The sequence below is a fragment of the Octopus bimaculoides genome, chromosome 4, assembly GCF_046866305.1.
Source record: "Octopus bimaculoides isolate indiv1 chromosome 4, ASM4686630v1, whole genome shotgun sequence".
In the NCBI taxonomy this organism is placed as follows: Eukaryota; Metazoa; Mollusca; class Cephalopoda; order Octopoda; family Octopodidae; genus Octopus; species Octopus bimaculoides.
The window spans coordinates 115,601,041-115,614,126 of NC_142931.1; the positions used below are offsets into that span (position 1 = coordinate 115,601,041).

At 36.2% G+C, this 13,086-nt stretch overlaps 1 protein-coding gene across 1 annotated transcript in view; it reads left to right on the plus strand.

Annotated features, from left to right (window-relative positions):
• The window catches only part of LOC106872114 (serine/threonine-protein kinase Nek11), an 80,992-nt gene that overhangs the window by 13,057 nt on the left and 54,849 nt on the right, over positions 1-13,086 (plus strand). Inside the window, exon 2 of the mRNA XM_089351187.1 lies at positions 9,470-9,641. Coding sequence (XP_089207313.1) covers positions 9,470-9,641 — 172 coding nt within the window. The remainder of the gene's footprint in view (positions 1-9,469; positions 9,642-13,086) is intronic.

Consider the following 13,086-nt stretch of genomic DNA (forward strand, 5'->3'; position numbering starts at 1 on the left):
GCGTTCTTTCAATAATTAACGATGATCAATATCACATCTATATTCTATCTGTTCTGTTAAAAATAATTATTACAGGCGCAGGAGTGGCTGTGTGGTAAGTAGCTTGCTTACCAACTACATGGCTCCGGGTTCAGTCCCACTGCGTGGCACCTTGGGCAAGTGTCTTCTACTATAGCCTCGGGCCGACCAAAGCCTTGTGAGTAGATTTGGTAGATGGAAACTGAAAGAAGCCTGTCATATATATGTATATATATATATATATATATATATATATATATATATATATATATATGTATGTGTGTTTGTCCCCCACTATCGCTTGACAACCGATGCTGGTATGTTTACGTCCCCGTAACTTAGCGGTTCAGCAAAAAAAAAAAAGACTGATAGAATAAGTACTAGGCTTACAAAGAATAAGTCCTGGGGTCGATTTTCTCGACTAAAGGCAGTGCTCCAGCATGGCCGCAGTCAAATGACTGAAACAAGTAAAAGAGGATAAAAGAGGAATCACACATACCTATACAAACATATACATATACAAACTCATTAGAGAAAATAATTATTGCCTCAGAGTATGAAGAATATAAATTGACTGCAGTTGAAAAGTATATTATAAATACACATGTAACAGTTCATACATGTGCTTAATTTATTTATATGAAGAAATTTATGTAATAAATTTTGAATAGGGAGTTTTTACAACATCAATTAGAAGTCACGGAATGCTTTTTGTGGCTTTAAATCATGTGACTTTAGGTTGGTTTCAGCACAATTGAAAGAAAATGCCGCTTCAAAAACGTTGGTATTTACTTGCCAGCTCATATTGTTTAATCACAGCCAGCTTTTTGTGGCCTTAAGTTGTACAAGAAGGAAGGGAAACTTAAAAATTCTTTTGAAGGAAACAAGCAGGCAAGGGATGTTAGTTGCGGATAGATTTTTCACAAAAAAATTTGGTAATAAAAGAATTATTAAACTAAAAACTTGGTTTTGTACTTTTTTTTATATATAAAATACTACAATTTTATATATACACGGAGCTAGCTAGTTTATGGTATGAGAGAATACAGGTTTAACTTTTCTATCAAAACCTCAGTAGAATGCGAATATAACAGACAAATTATTCTGATTGGGGACTGAGTAAAAACACTGTGCACAGCGTTCTCGATATGCTTGCATTCTTATTTTGTTTCTCTGTGTAAAGGGACACCAATATTTTAATGTCCATTGGCATGAGAAATCTTATTTACATTTTTGTTGCATTTAATTTTCATTATGTATTTAACTATGAAGTTTTCAAAATCATCTTCACACCACGTTGTGGTACAATTTGCAATGATTTGTACATTGATAAAATTAAATGTTGAACTTGAAAATAATATTTTGCTCCATATAGATAAGATTTACTTGTTCAGAGAGTAGAATAATTAGAATGTATCATCATCACCTCCTCCACCACCACCACCACCACCACCACCACTACCACCACCACCACCACCACTGTCACCGCCACCATTTTAATATCTGCTTTTCTATGCTTGCACGGGTCAGTCAGAGTTTTCTGAGGCAAATTTTCTATAGCTTGATGCCCTTCTTATTACCAGCTCTTACCTATTTCCAGCCACTCCATAAAATGTACTGAGTGTCTTTTATGTGTCACTGCACAGGTGCCTTTAACATGTCACTGACATGGGTACCTTATAAGTGTCACTGTCATGGGTGCCTTCTGTGTGTCACCAGCATGGGTGCCTTCTACGTGCCACTTTTTGCGTGTCACCAGTACTATCCAATGACTTCCCAAGCACAGCAAATTGCCAAAAATCATAGTCACTTGTCATCCCCTCCGTGAGTCAACATCTGAAGATCATATTTCACTACTTCATCCCATGTCTTCCTGGGAGTCTACCTCTTCCACAGGTTCCCTCCACAGTTAGAGATCAGTACACACACACACACACACACACACACACACACCACCACCACCACCATCATCATTATCATCATTTAACGTTCATTTTCCATGCTGGATTGGGTTGGACTTTGCCTTTCATCCTTTTGGGGGGTCGATAAATTAAGTACCAGTTACACACTGGGGTCGATGTAATCGACTTAATCCCTTTGTCTGTCCTTGTTTGTCCCCTCTATGTTTAGCCCCTTGTGGGCAATAAAGAAATAAGAAACTAAAAGAACTCCATCATATATAAATGTATCTGTATGTGTGTGTACATGTATGTATGTATGTATGTATCTATGTATGCATGTGTATATGCCTATGTGTATCCTTCTTTACACATCATGTGAATGCCATAAATGAACATCATTGTCATACAAGTAAGGTTGTTCCTTTCCTGTCTTCCATGAAAAACACGCTGGGAAAATATCACCTTTGTAATTAACATGTCACCTGTATTTGTGATATTCGTTTTGGTATACTTATCAGTTAATTAAAGCTATACTCCCAAATAATGATTTCTCTATTCTTGGTAAAATATATACAAAAAAAAATACAACAAAATGACAATATATACGCACACACATGCATGCATGCACGTGCACACTCACACACACATACGTGCACGTGAGCACACACGCACCCTCCCCACATACACATACAGATACACAGACATATACACGTCAGGATTTGCTTGGTAGATATTCAGATCATGACTAACATTAAATGATCACCTGCCTAGTGGGTTTTATCAGCTGATTTACATTGTTCATTCAAGCGAGGAGTTAATGTTTGTGTTTAAAATAACCTTGTGTTGATAGCATTGTCTACAACAGTTTGTGGAAATTCATCAAAAGATTGGATTATGTTAGGAGATTTTTAGTTGTCTGATGTTTTTGAAGATAATATTGAACAGAACTCTTTAGATAATTTAAATAAATAAGTTCCTCTTAAGAAGATTATTTTCACTCTATCTAGTACAGGCATAGCTGTGTGGTTAAGAAGTGTGTTTCCTAACCATGTGATTTTCAGTTCAGTCCCACTGCATGTCTTTTTTGATAGCCCTGGGCCAACCCAATCCTTGTGATTGGATTTGGTAGGTGAAAGCTGAAAGAAGCCCATCATCTATCTATCTATCTATCTATCTATCTATCTATCTATCTATCTATCTATCTATCTATCTACCTACCTACCTACCTACCTACCTACCTGTCTATCTGTCTATCTATCTACCTATTTGTCTGTCTGTCTGTCATCTCTCCCCACTGTCTATCTATCTATCTGTTTGTCAATCTATCTACCTTCCTACCTACCTACCTACCTACCTACCTATATATATATATATATATTAAACAGGAACCAGGTTTCGGATTTAACAAATTCTTACCATTTGTCTATTCCTCATCAGCCTGATTTGTAATGTAGCAGTAATTTTCAGAATCTTATACATAGTTGCCCACCGCCATGTGTGCGCGTGCATATGGTTCTGCTAATTACAGCTTAATGGTAAAGTTCAAAAGCCTTCGTTTTGGCGCGCTAATTCCAGGAATATATCCGCAGAAACTATTTACTGCGTCGAATATATTCAGAATGAGAACATGAGTAATGGGTAAATATTATTATAAGATCTGGTAATTATTCATATATTAATATATTAATTAATATCGATTAATTATCAGGGGGCCAGCACATTTAAAGAATCAAAGAGATTCAGAAATATTATCTGCAATCTCAGGGGATTAAGGTACATTTTAAAAATAACGTTGACCACTAACGTGGACAATTAATGCGCTAGAAATAGATCACATTTTGTGTCTATTAAGACCTAAAAAGTTCTCAACATGAAATATAGCAGCATACCAAAAACGTGAGCGGGCAAGACATTTAAAATCACCTAAAAAAATCATTATTAAACAGGAACCAGGTTTCGGATTTAACAAATTCTTACCATTTGTCTATTCCTCATCAGCCTGATTTGTAATGTAGCAGTAATTTTCAGAATCTTATACATAGTTGCCCACCACCATGTGTGCGCGTGCATATGGTTCTGCTAATTACAGCTTAATGGTAAAGTTCAAAAGCCTTCGTTTTGGCGCGCTAGAAGGCTTCTAGCGCGCCAAAACGAAGGCTTTTGAACTTTACCATTAAGCTGTAATTAGCAGAACCATATGCACGCGCACACATGGCGGTGGGCAACTATGTATAAGATTCTGAAAATTACTGCTACATTACAAATCAGGCTGATGAGGAATAGACAAATGGTAAGAATTTGTTAAATCCGAAACCTGGTTCCTGTTTAATAATGATTTTTTTAGGTGATTTTAAATGTCTTGCCTGCTCACGTTTTTGGTATGCTGCTATATTTCATGTTGAGAACTTTTTAGGTCTTAATAGACACAAAATGTGATCTATTTCTAGCGCATTAATTGTCCACGTTAGTGGTCAACGTTATTTTTAAAATGTACCTTAATCCCTGAGATTGCAGATAATATTTCTGAATCTCTTTGATTCTTTAAATGTGCTGGCCCCCTGATAATTAATCGATATTAATTAATATATTAATATATGAATAATTACCAGATCTTATAATAATATTTACCCATTATATATATATATATATATATAAACATTTTCAGAATGAGATAAAAAACCAAGGCTGTGAAAGATTTCAGAGCATTTATAAAGAGAAGGTCTTACAGCTGTTTCCGGGATATTTTATATATCCCTTCATCGGAGATGGTGTAAGAAAATGGTTAAGTAACAGTTATTCTAGATAAGATATGAAATAGAGAGTGAAATAGAGGAATGAAAATAGACATGAGATATGCAGGGATATTGCATCTGTAGATCCAATATTTAGGTAGAATGGTATACGTATGAGATTCCAGTACCTTGTGAGTAAGTTCCAATTGTTTTTAAAATTGGTCATTCCAAGTATAGAGTTTGTACACAGTGTTATTGATATTGAATCCAGGGTTTTATTTAAAGTGACTTAAAAGTTGGGAATGTATTTGTAAGGTCAAATCGAAAACAGGAAGAGAGGAACAAAGAAAAGAAAAAAGAAAAGAAGAAAAACAGAGAGAGAGATAATAAAGTGATGAAGAGAGGGAAAATGAACTGGTTAGGGGTCAGTCAAGATATATTGATAGAAGGTATGGGGAGGTGAGGGTGATAGAGAGAGAAAGATATGAGGATGCAAAAGATGATAGGGTAAAGAGTAAAGGAGTGGCAGAGAGAAGGAATGGGGGGGGGGTGATGGGTGATAGAGAGAGAGAGGTATGAGAGTATAATGAGTAAAGGAGCGTCAGGTATGTAGTGATAGAGCCTAAGTGAAGGGCAGAGAGAGGGGGTAGGGTTAGTAAAATGGTGGAATGAAGAATTTGGGAATATAGGTTAGGTTGGTTAGAGGACAGGTCAGTGCTTAGTAGTAGAAGAATATATATATGTGAAGATGTATACACATGCATGTATTAAACATGTATATAGATATTTATACATATCAACACCTACACATACAACACGTACTTGTATGTATATGTACATATGTACACCCATAAATATGTGTATCTGTATGTATTATTGCCCCTGCACATGCAGATATATATACCTTACATACACACACACATACACACGCATATACGTATGCACACAATTAAATGGTTCAGAATTGTAACCCCCCCCCCCAAAAAAAAACCCCAGCAGGTAGAGACAGGTATGTGTGTGTTTGCATCCCCTTACCTTGACATCATGTGATGGTTTTAAATAGGCATCACTGTCATACAGATGATACTGTTACCTAGTAAGTTAATCCTTTCTCAAACACACGCAATTTATAGGTTGGTACTCAATTCTGGATTCTGTAGAATCAAACAGACATGAGAGAAATTCTCCCTTATAAGATGGTCTATCATAGGCAGCTTTTACCAAAAATTTGATATCTCTTCTCAGAAGTCAAATGAACTTCAGCAACTTGAAATAACTTAGTTGGAGACAATGAACCACTTGGTGAATTTGGACCCTAACATGTAAGCTTATAATCCACTTGATAAGGCACTGGCATGGCTGTGTAGTTAAGAAGTTCACTATCTAATAACATGAAAAATTTGCAAGCAGGTTACTATCAAAAAGTTTTACCCTTTAGCACTTACACTGCCCATATCTGGCCCAAATATTTTACCTGTTTTATGTTCAATTGGCCTCTCACACTTACTGTACAATGTCATTATAATCACATCATTGAAATCCCGAAGCTACAAGATAAAACATGATTAATTCAAAACAATATGAATAAATAAGCATTACATTGATAGAGTAATCTGAGTGCTAAAAGGTTAAAAATGTTGAATGTAAGTTGTTGGGGTGGGGTACCTTTGGATCAAGAAGTGACACAAGATTTCCTTTCTATTCAAGGAGCAGTGAGGAGCTTGGGAAAGACAGAAGCAGTTTGAGAATGAGAGGAAATGAGTGAAAGTTGTATAATTTGTTGAAGTGGTAGAACTGATATGAAGACTGGTAGGAAAAGAGGCCTATTTTTTTATCTGTATATGTGATGTGGTGAGGCTCTGTCTGTGGTCTGGGCTCAGCTATGAGTCCACTTGATTGTGGACTCATAATAACCATGCACAAGGAAAAATTGCTACATCTCTTCAGATTTGTTCCCCTCCTTATGCTTCCATATTCTTTCTCTTTTAGTTTTATTTCTCTCACCCTACTCTTTGTACATCTATTTGGTAACATGAGAAAACATCACTTTCTGACAAAAGATACTGTTAAAAATTTTGAACTTGTTTTTTTATGATGAAGCAATTTATAAACTTTTGAACCTTTAATATATACAGTTGAATTTCGATTTATGAATGCCTTTCATCACAAAAAAAAAATTGATTTACAAACAATTTTTCAAACATAAAACATCTTGGGTGATGAACATGCAAGCTGGCAACAATGGTTGACATCAAGTTGGGAGTATCAGGTTGACATCAAACAGCAGAGCATCGGGTGCTATCTAGGTTTCACTCAGTGCACATTCCTGCTCAAATTCACTGTGCCTTCTTTTGAATTTTCGATAGGAAAAATAGTTTTGGTTTAAAAACATTTTGGGTGACAAACAGCCTTCAGAAACAAATTAAATTTGGAAACTGAGGTTCTACTGCATGCATGTGTGTTCCTTGTCCTTGGCCAAAAAATAAACCTAAACATTCCTCTTATTGTGCATTCTTATATATACTTGATACATTAACACATACGCGAATAAGAAGCAGACTTACAGATACAAATGTTGAGTATATGTCTTTCGGTGTGTGTGTGTGTGTGTGTGTGTGTGTAAGAGGAAGATCCAGGATGACATGGGATGAAGTAGTGAAAAATTACCTTCAGATCTTGAGTCTCACTGAGGAGTTGACAAAGAGCTGAGATGGTTGGTGATTTGTTGTGCTTGAGAAAACCTGTTCATGTAAGTAAAATTGAGACCCTAAAGGCATATCATTTATGTCTCTGCCCCTGCGCACAATTTGTCCCTGACAAATCTCTCCCCCAACACTCATCTTCCTAACACACCTTCAGTCCTCTTCCCTTTATCTCCCACTCTCCTTTTGGGCTCCCACGAACTTAATTGCACTCAGTCTGTCTTTAATAAATATCTCCTCTACACTCATCTTGCTAACACCCACTCCTTCCATCACTTATATATACCTCCCTGTCACATTTGGGTAAAATCTCTCTCTCTCTCTCTCTCTCTCTCTCTCTCTCTATATATATATATATATATATATATATATATATATATATATATATATATATATATATATATATATATATAAAACTTGGATAGCCATATATCTCCACTTCTGCAAGATACCTATTTCTGTCACTCTACTCATACTCTAAACTTTCATTGCCTGGCTCAAGGCCACCTCCCTCAATTCTACTCTTCACTCAGTTGAGTGACCTTGTCTAGCAAGTTAATAGGTAACCTTGCTGTTGCTGGTTCTGGTACCATGTAATATATACTCAGTGCACTCTGTAAAGTGATTGGTGTTAGGAAGGGCATCCAGAAAAAGCAGACAGTAGAGTTTGGTGCAGTCGTCTGACTTGGCAGGTCATATCAAACCATGCAAGCAAAAAAAGTGAACATTAAATAATGATGATGATGATTGTTAGTGTGTATGTATGTATGTATGTATGTATGCATGTATGTATGTATGTGTGTGTGAGTATACACACAACTGTTTGTATATTGACATGTGCTCTGTTAGACATATTAGGTGGTATCAAAAAGTTCCCAAACTAGTTCTGTAGCATACCAACAGATGGCAGCACATGGTTGCATGCAAAGTAAGAGCTAGCAGTGACCTTCGTGAGGCAGTGTGCCAAGTGACGTTGCTGTGCTTACTTCACAAATTGTGAAATTTGTGTTCTTGTGCTCATGTGTATGTGGTAGTCTGCAATTTTATCCTGGACAGGAAGTTGGAACAAAGAGCCAACATGAAATTTTGTGTTAAACTCAGGAAGTCTGCTACAGAGGCATTGAGCATGCTTTGGCAAGTTTACGGCAACAAGGCAATGGTTTGTATGCAATGTTTTGTGTGGGGCAGATGTTTCAAAAGGCATGATTGATCTGCAGCTCAATCAAGAGCATTTTGTTTTTTTTGTTTCATCCACAATATTGTACATCAACAATTCATCCTGCAAAGCCAGACCATCAATTGAAAATTCTACTGTGACATTTTGAAGCATCTGAGGGAGGACAATCGATAAAAGCAACTGGATCAGTGAAGCATGAAGAATTGGATTCTTCCTGACAACAATGCATCCTGTCTCTGAGCTCTCCTTCCTCACGAGTTTCTCACCAAAAATAACTTGGTATCACTTCCACACCCACCCTATTCACTAGATGTAGCACCTATGTTCTTCCATCTCTTCCCCGAGATGAAAAGGGAGCTCAAATGTTGCCGTTTTAGCACCATTGTCAAAATCAAGAGCAAATCACAGAAGGTCCTTGACTTGCTAACAGATAACAACTTCCAGGCCAGATTCCAAAAGTGGAATGCTGGGACCAGTGTATTGCTGTACAAGGTGGTTATTTTCAAAGGAAATGATGTTAAAACTTAGGTATTAACGTCAGCGTCTTATGAAGCTAAATTTATAAGTTCTAAAATTGCAGAAGAATTCATTACTGGGCAGTTTAGCTTAATGGTAAAGCACTTGACGCGTAATCACAGGGATGTGAGTTCGAGTCTCATGGCTGGCCAGTAGCATATTTTTCTGCAATGTATGGATAATTTATCCTGATCATGCTATTTATTAGCATTATCACGCGTTTGAGAATAATAAAAAATTATTTCTCTATCTTTCAATACATCTCAATGCTTCTAAAACAAACCTTGTTTGTTTACTTTCATCATTAGGTAAATAAGTTATTTTTATTAAACATAACTAGTTTAGGAACCTTTTGATATTACCTCATGCTTTATGAATGTTTAAATCAAACTCAAGCTTATCTAAAAATTTTTTCATTTATAGTTCCCAAAAGGTTCTAAAAAAAATTTATCTCAATGAAAAAAAACCCAAAGAAACTGATGCTGCTGAACAGGAAGCAGCCTTGTTATCACAGCTCTCAAATCCAAACATTCTGAAGTTCCTAGACAAATTAATTGATGATGAATGTTTCTGTATAATCACTGAATATTGCGAAGTAAGTAGATGTTAGTAATTGAATTTAAACACCATTTGAACTCTTCTGTTGATAATTATGCCTTATTTATTCCCTTCTTACTTTCAGAATTGTGGAGGCGCAAATGGCCCAGTGGTTAGGGCAGTGGACTCACGGTCATTGGATCGCGGTTTCAATTCCCAGACTGGGCGTTGTGAGTGTTTATTGAGTGAAAACACCTAAAGCTCCACGAGGCTCCGGCAGGGGATGGTGGCGAACCCTACTGTACTCTTTCACCACCACTTTCTCTCACTCTTACTTCCTGTTTCTGTTGTGCCTGTATTTCAAAGGGTCAGCCTTGTCACGCTGTCACGCTGAATATCCCTGACAACTACGTTAAGGGTACACGTGTCTGTGGAGTGCTCAGCCACTTGCACGTTAATTTCACGAGCAGGCTGTTCCGTTGATCGGATCAACTGGAACCCTCGACATCGTAAGCGACGGAGTGCCAACAACAACTTTCAGAATTGTACTTGTTTATCAGAGAATTAAATCTGAAATCAAATGTTAAAACTGAAATGGTTTCATTGTTGTTGAGTTTTGCTCAGATCATCTCACTGCTTTCCTTTGGCAAAGAAGAACAGGTGGCCATTATGAGAAAGATTGTGAAATTGACCAGATTGAAAGGGCTGAAAACAGACTCCCTTCTCTTTGGCCAAGCACTTATCTACTTTTTCAAATTTTGCTTGAAAAAGAAAGTGAGAGTGGAGAGGGAAGTGTTCCCTTCCAGCAAATTTGTGGAAAGGTGTGGAAAGTGCTAAGGTTGATCTGAATAAATGGGCCTACTCTGAGCATGTGCCTGTAGATTGAAGGAAGAGGATGAGGAGAGGGCACTTGCCCTAGTAATCCGGGTATTCATGGTTTTGTGGGGTTTCCGCAAGCAGCCCTTAGAAGTCTCCATTCTGCTAGGAATTTTTTCTTGTTTGATTTGTTTTGTTATTTTACTGTTTACTTACCTTTCTGTAACTTCACATTATATCATACTGTATCATCCTATATCTTTTAAAATCTGTTTGTAAACCTTTAGTGGTTTATGAAGTAATTGTTGTTGTTGTTGTTGTCATCAGAATCATTAGTGTGTCAGACAAAATGCTTTGTGTTATTTACTCTGGCTCTTCATAGTAGTAGTAGTAGTAGTAGTAGTAGTAGTAGTAGTAGTAGTAGTAGTAGTAGTAGTAAGTGTTACTCATATAGTAAGTGAATGTAGCATGCTGGCACAGAAAGAATACAAGAAAAGACATGACAATCTAGGGAGAGCAATCCACTGGGAACTTTGTAGAAAGCTAGGATTTGACCATACTGATAAACGGTATGAACATAACCTAGTAAAGTACGAGAAAGTAAGAAATACAAGATGTTGTGGCACTTTAACATTCAGAGTGACAGAGTAATAGAAGCTAGAAGGCCGGATTTAGTAGTAGTAGATAAAGAGAATAGAAAGTGCCTGAGAATTGACTTTACAGTCCCAAATGATGAAAAAATTAATATGATAGGTATAGAACAAGTAGCAAAGTACCAGGACCTAGCCATTGATTTACAAAGACTATGGAAAGTGCAGGTAAAATGTATCCCAGTAGTTATAGGTGCATTGAGAACTATCCCTAGAGATCTGAACAGATGGATAGAGGAAATAGGTATAAAACCCAGTTTAGTACAGCTCCAGGAAACAGAGTTATTAGGGACAGCTAGGATACTTAGGAGTGTTCTTGGCAACTAAGGTTACTTGCTGTAACCTGATGTTAAGATTTTTTTTCTTTTCCAACAGTCTAATCTGTTGAGTGTGTATGAAACTAATAATAATATTTTAAAAGGATTAGCATAACTTCTCGCAAAAGTAAATAGACAATACAAAGAGTACAGTGTGATTGCAATAGATATTTTATTGGTTTGTATGATTTTTCAACAACTTGCCTGTCTTTATCAAGTTCAAAATGAAAAGCGATACATAGAAATTCAAAATTATAGAAATTCAAAATTATAGAAATTCAAAATTATAGAAATTCAAATTATAGAAATTCAAATTCAAAAGTTTGAATGAGGAGATACTGCATTCCCACTTTGAGGGAACGACATCATCAGTCTTTGATTTTCAATTTCCCAACTGGCAAAAAGAAAAAGAAAGAAAAAAATAGAAAAAGAAAAGATTTCTACTCCCTGTCACAAAAAGATCAAGTTCCTATATTCAGGATACTTTTGATTTTGTGTCTAAATCAACAATTTTTTTAAACACTGAAGCAATGTCGAGAACTGTTTTTTGGTAACCATGGATGTTTCTTCCTTATATCTCAATATTGACCATGATGAAGGGGTAGAAGCATGCATGAATGCCTTCAAAAAAGGATCAAACAAAAGTATTCCATCTAATTTTCTCTGTAGGCTATTGAGGTTTGTGTTACAAAGTAACAGAATGAAGTTTGGACAAAAATTTACCACCAGATGAGGGGTTGCACCATGGGTACCTCTATGGCAGTTAATTTTGCTAATGTTTTCATGACGAAATTCGAGACACAGTTACTGAAGACATCCAAATCCTTACATGGTCATAAACCAATACTCTGATTACAGTTCATTGATGACATCTTTTTTGTCTGGGATGGATTTCAGAATAGTTTAATTGACTTGTTGCATTTCTGTGACTATTATGCTGAAAACTATGGCTTTAAGTTCAACATAAAATTTATGTCTAGTTTTTCAAAAACTAGCGTTGAATTTTTGGACACAAAAGTTAAGTTTTCTGGAGGCAGAATAGTGACAGAATTATTTTGCAAGTCCACGTCCTTCCATTTTATAATTCAGTCAAATCCCAAATCCCAATTTTTGAGGATAAAATGAATTTGTACTGATATAGGGGATTACTGGAAACATGCAAATGCTTTTGTATTCCATTATGTCAAACACGATTACAATGAATCATGATTAAAGGAAATTGCAAATGACATAGCTAATATTAGCAAGGAAAGCCATGCATAATTTTAGCAAACAAAGTAAAATATGTGACAGAATTCCTTTAGTGATTAACTGGGACCAAAATCTTGCTGACATTTCAAAAGTGTTACATGAAAGTTACCAGCATTTTTCAGAAAAATATCCTCGTTTCAAACAACTGCCTATTGTATCCTTTAATTGAAATAAAAATATAAGAAAACTATTAACCGCTACTTCTGAGTCCAAGAAAGCTAACATTGGTGTTTCTTCTCACTGTACCTTGAATGGCAACTGCATGAGAAGTAAGCCCTGTTCATTGTGCAACAACATGAGTCAAGTCAATTCTATCCAGAATCATAACAGAAATGTTATGATTTATACAGAAGGTGGGATGTGTAGAGATTCCCATTTGGTGTACACAGCAGAATGCACCAAACACAACTTGATTTATGTTTGTTGTACAACAGAATAATTAAACTAAAGATTCAATGGGCACAGATAT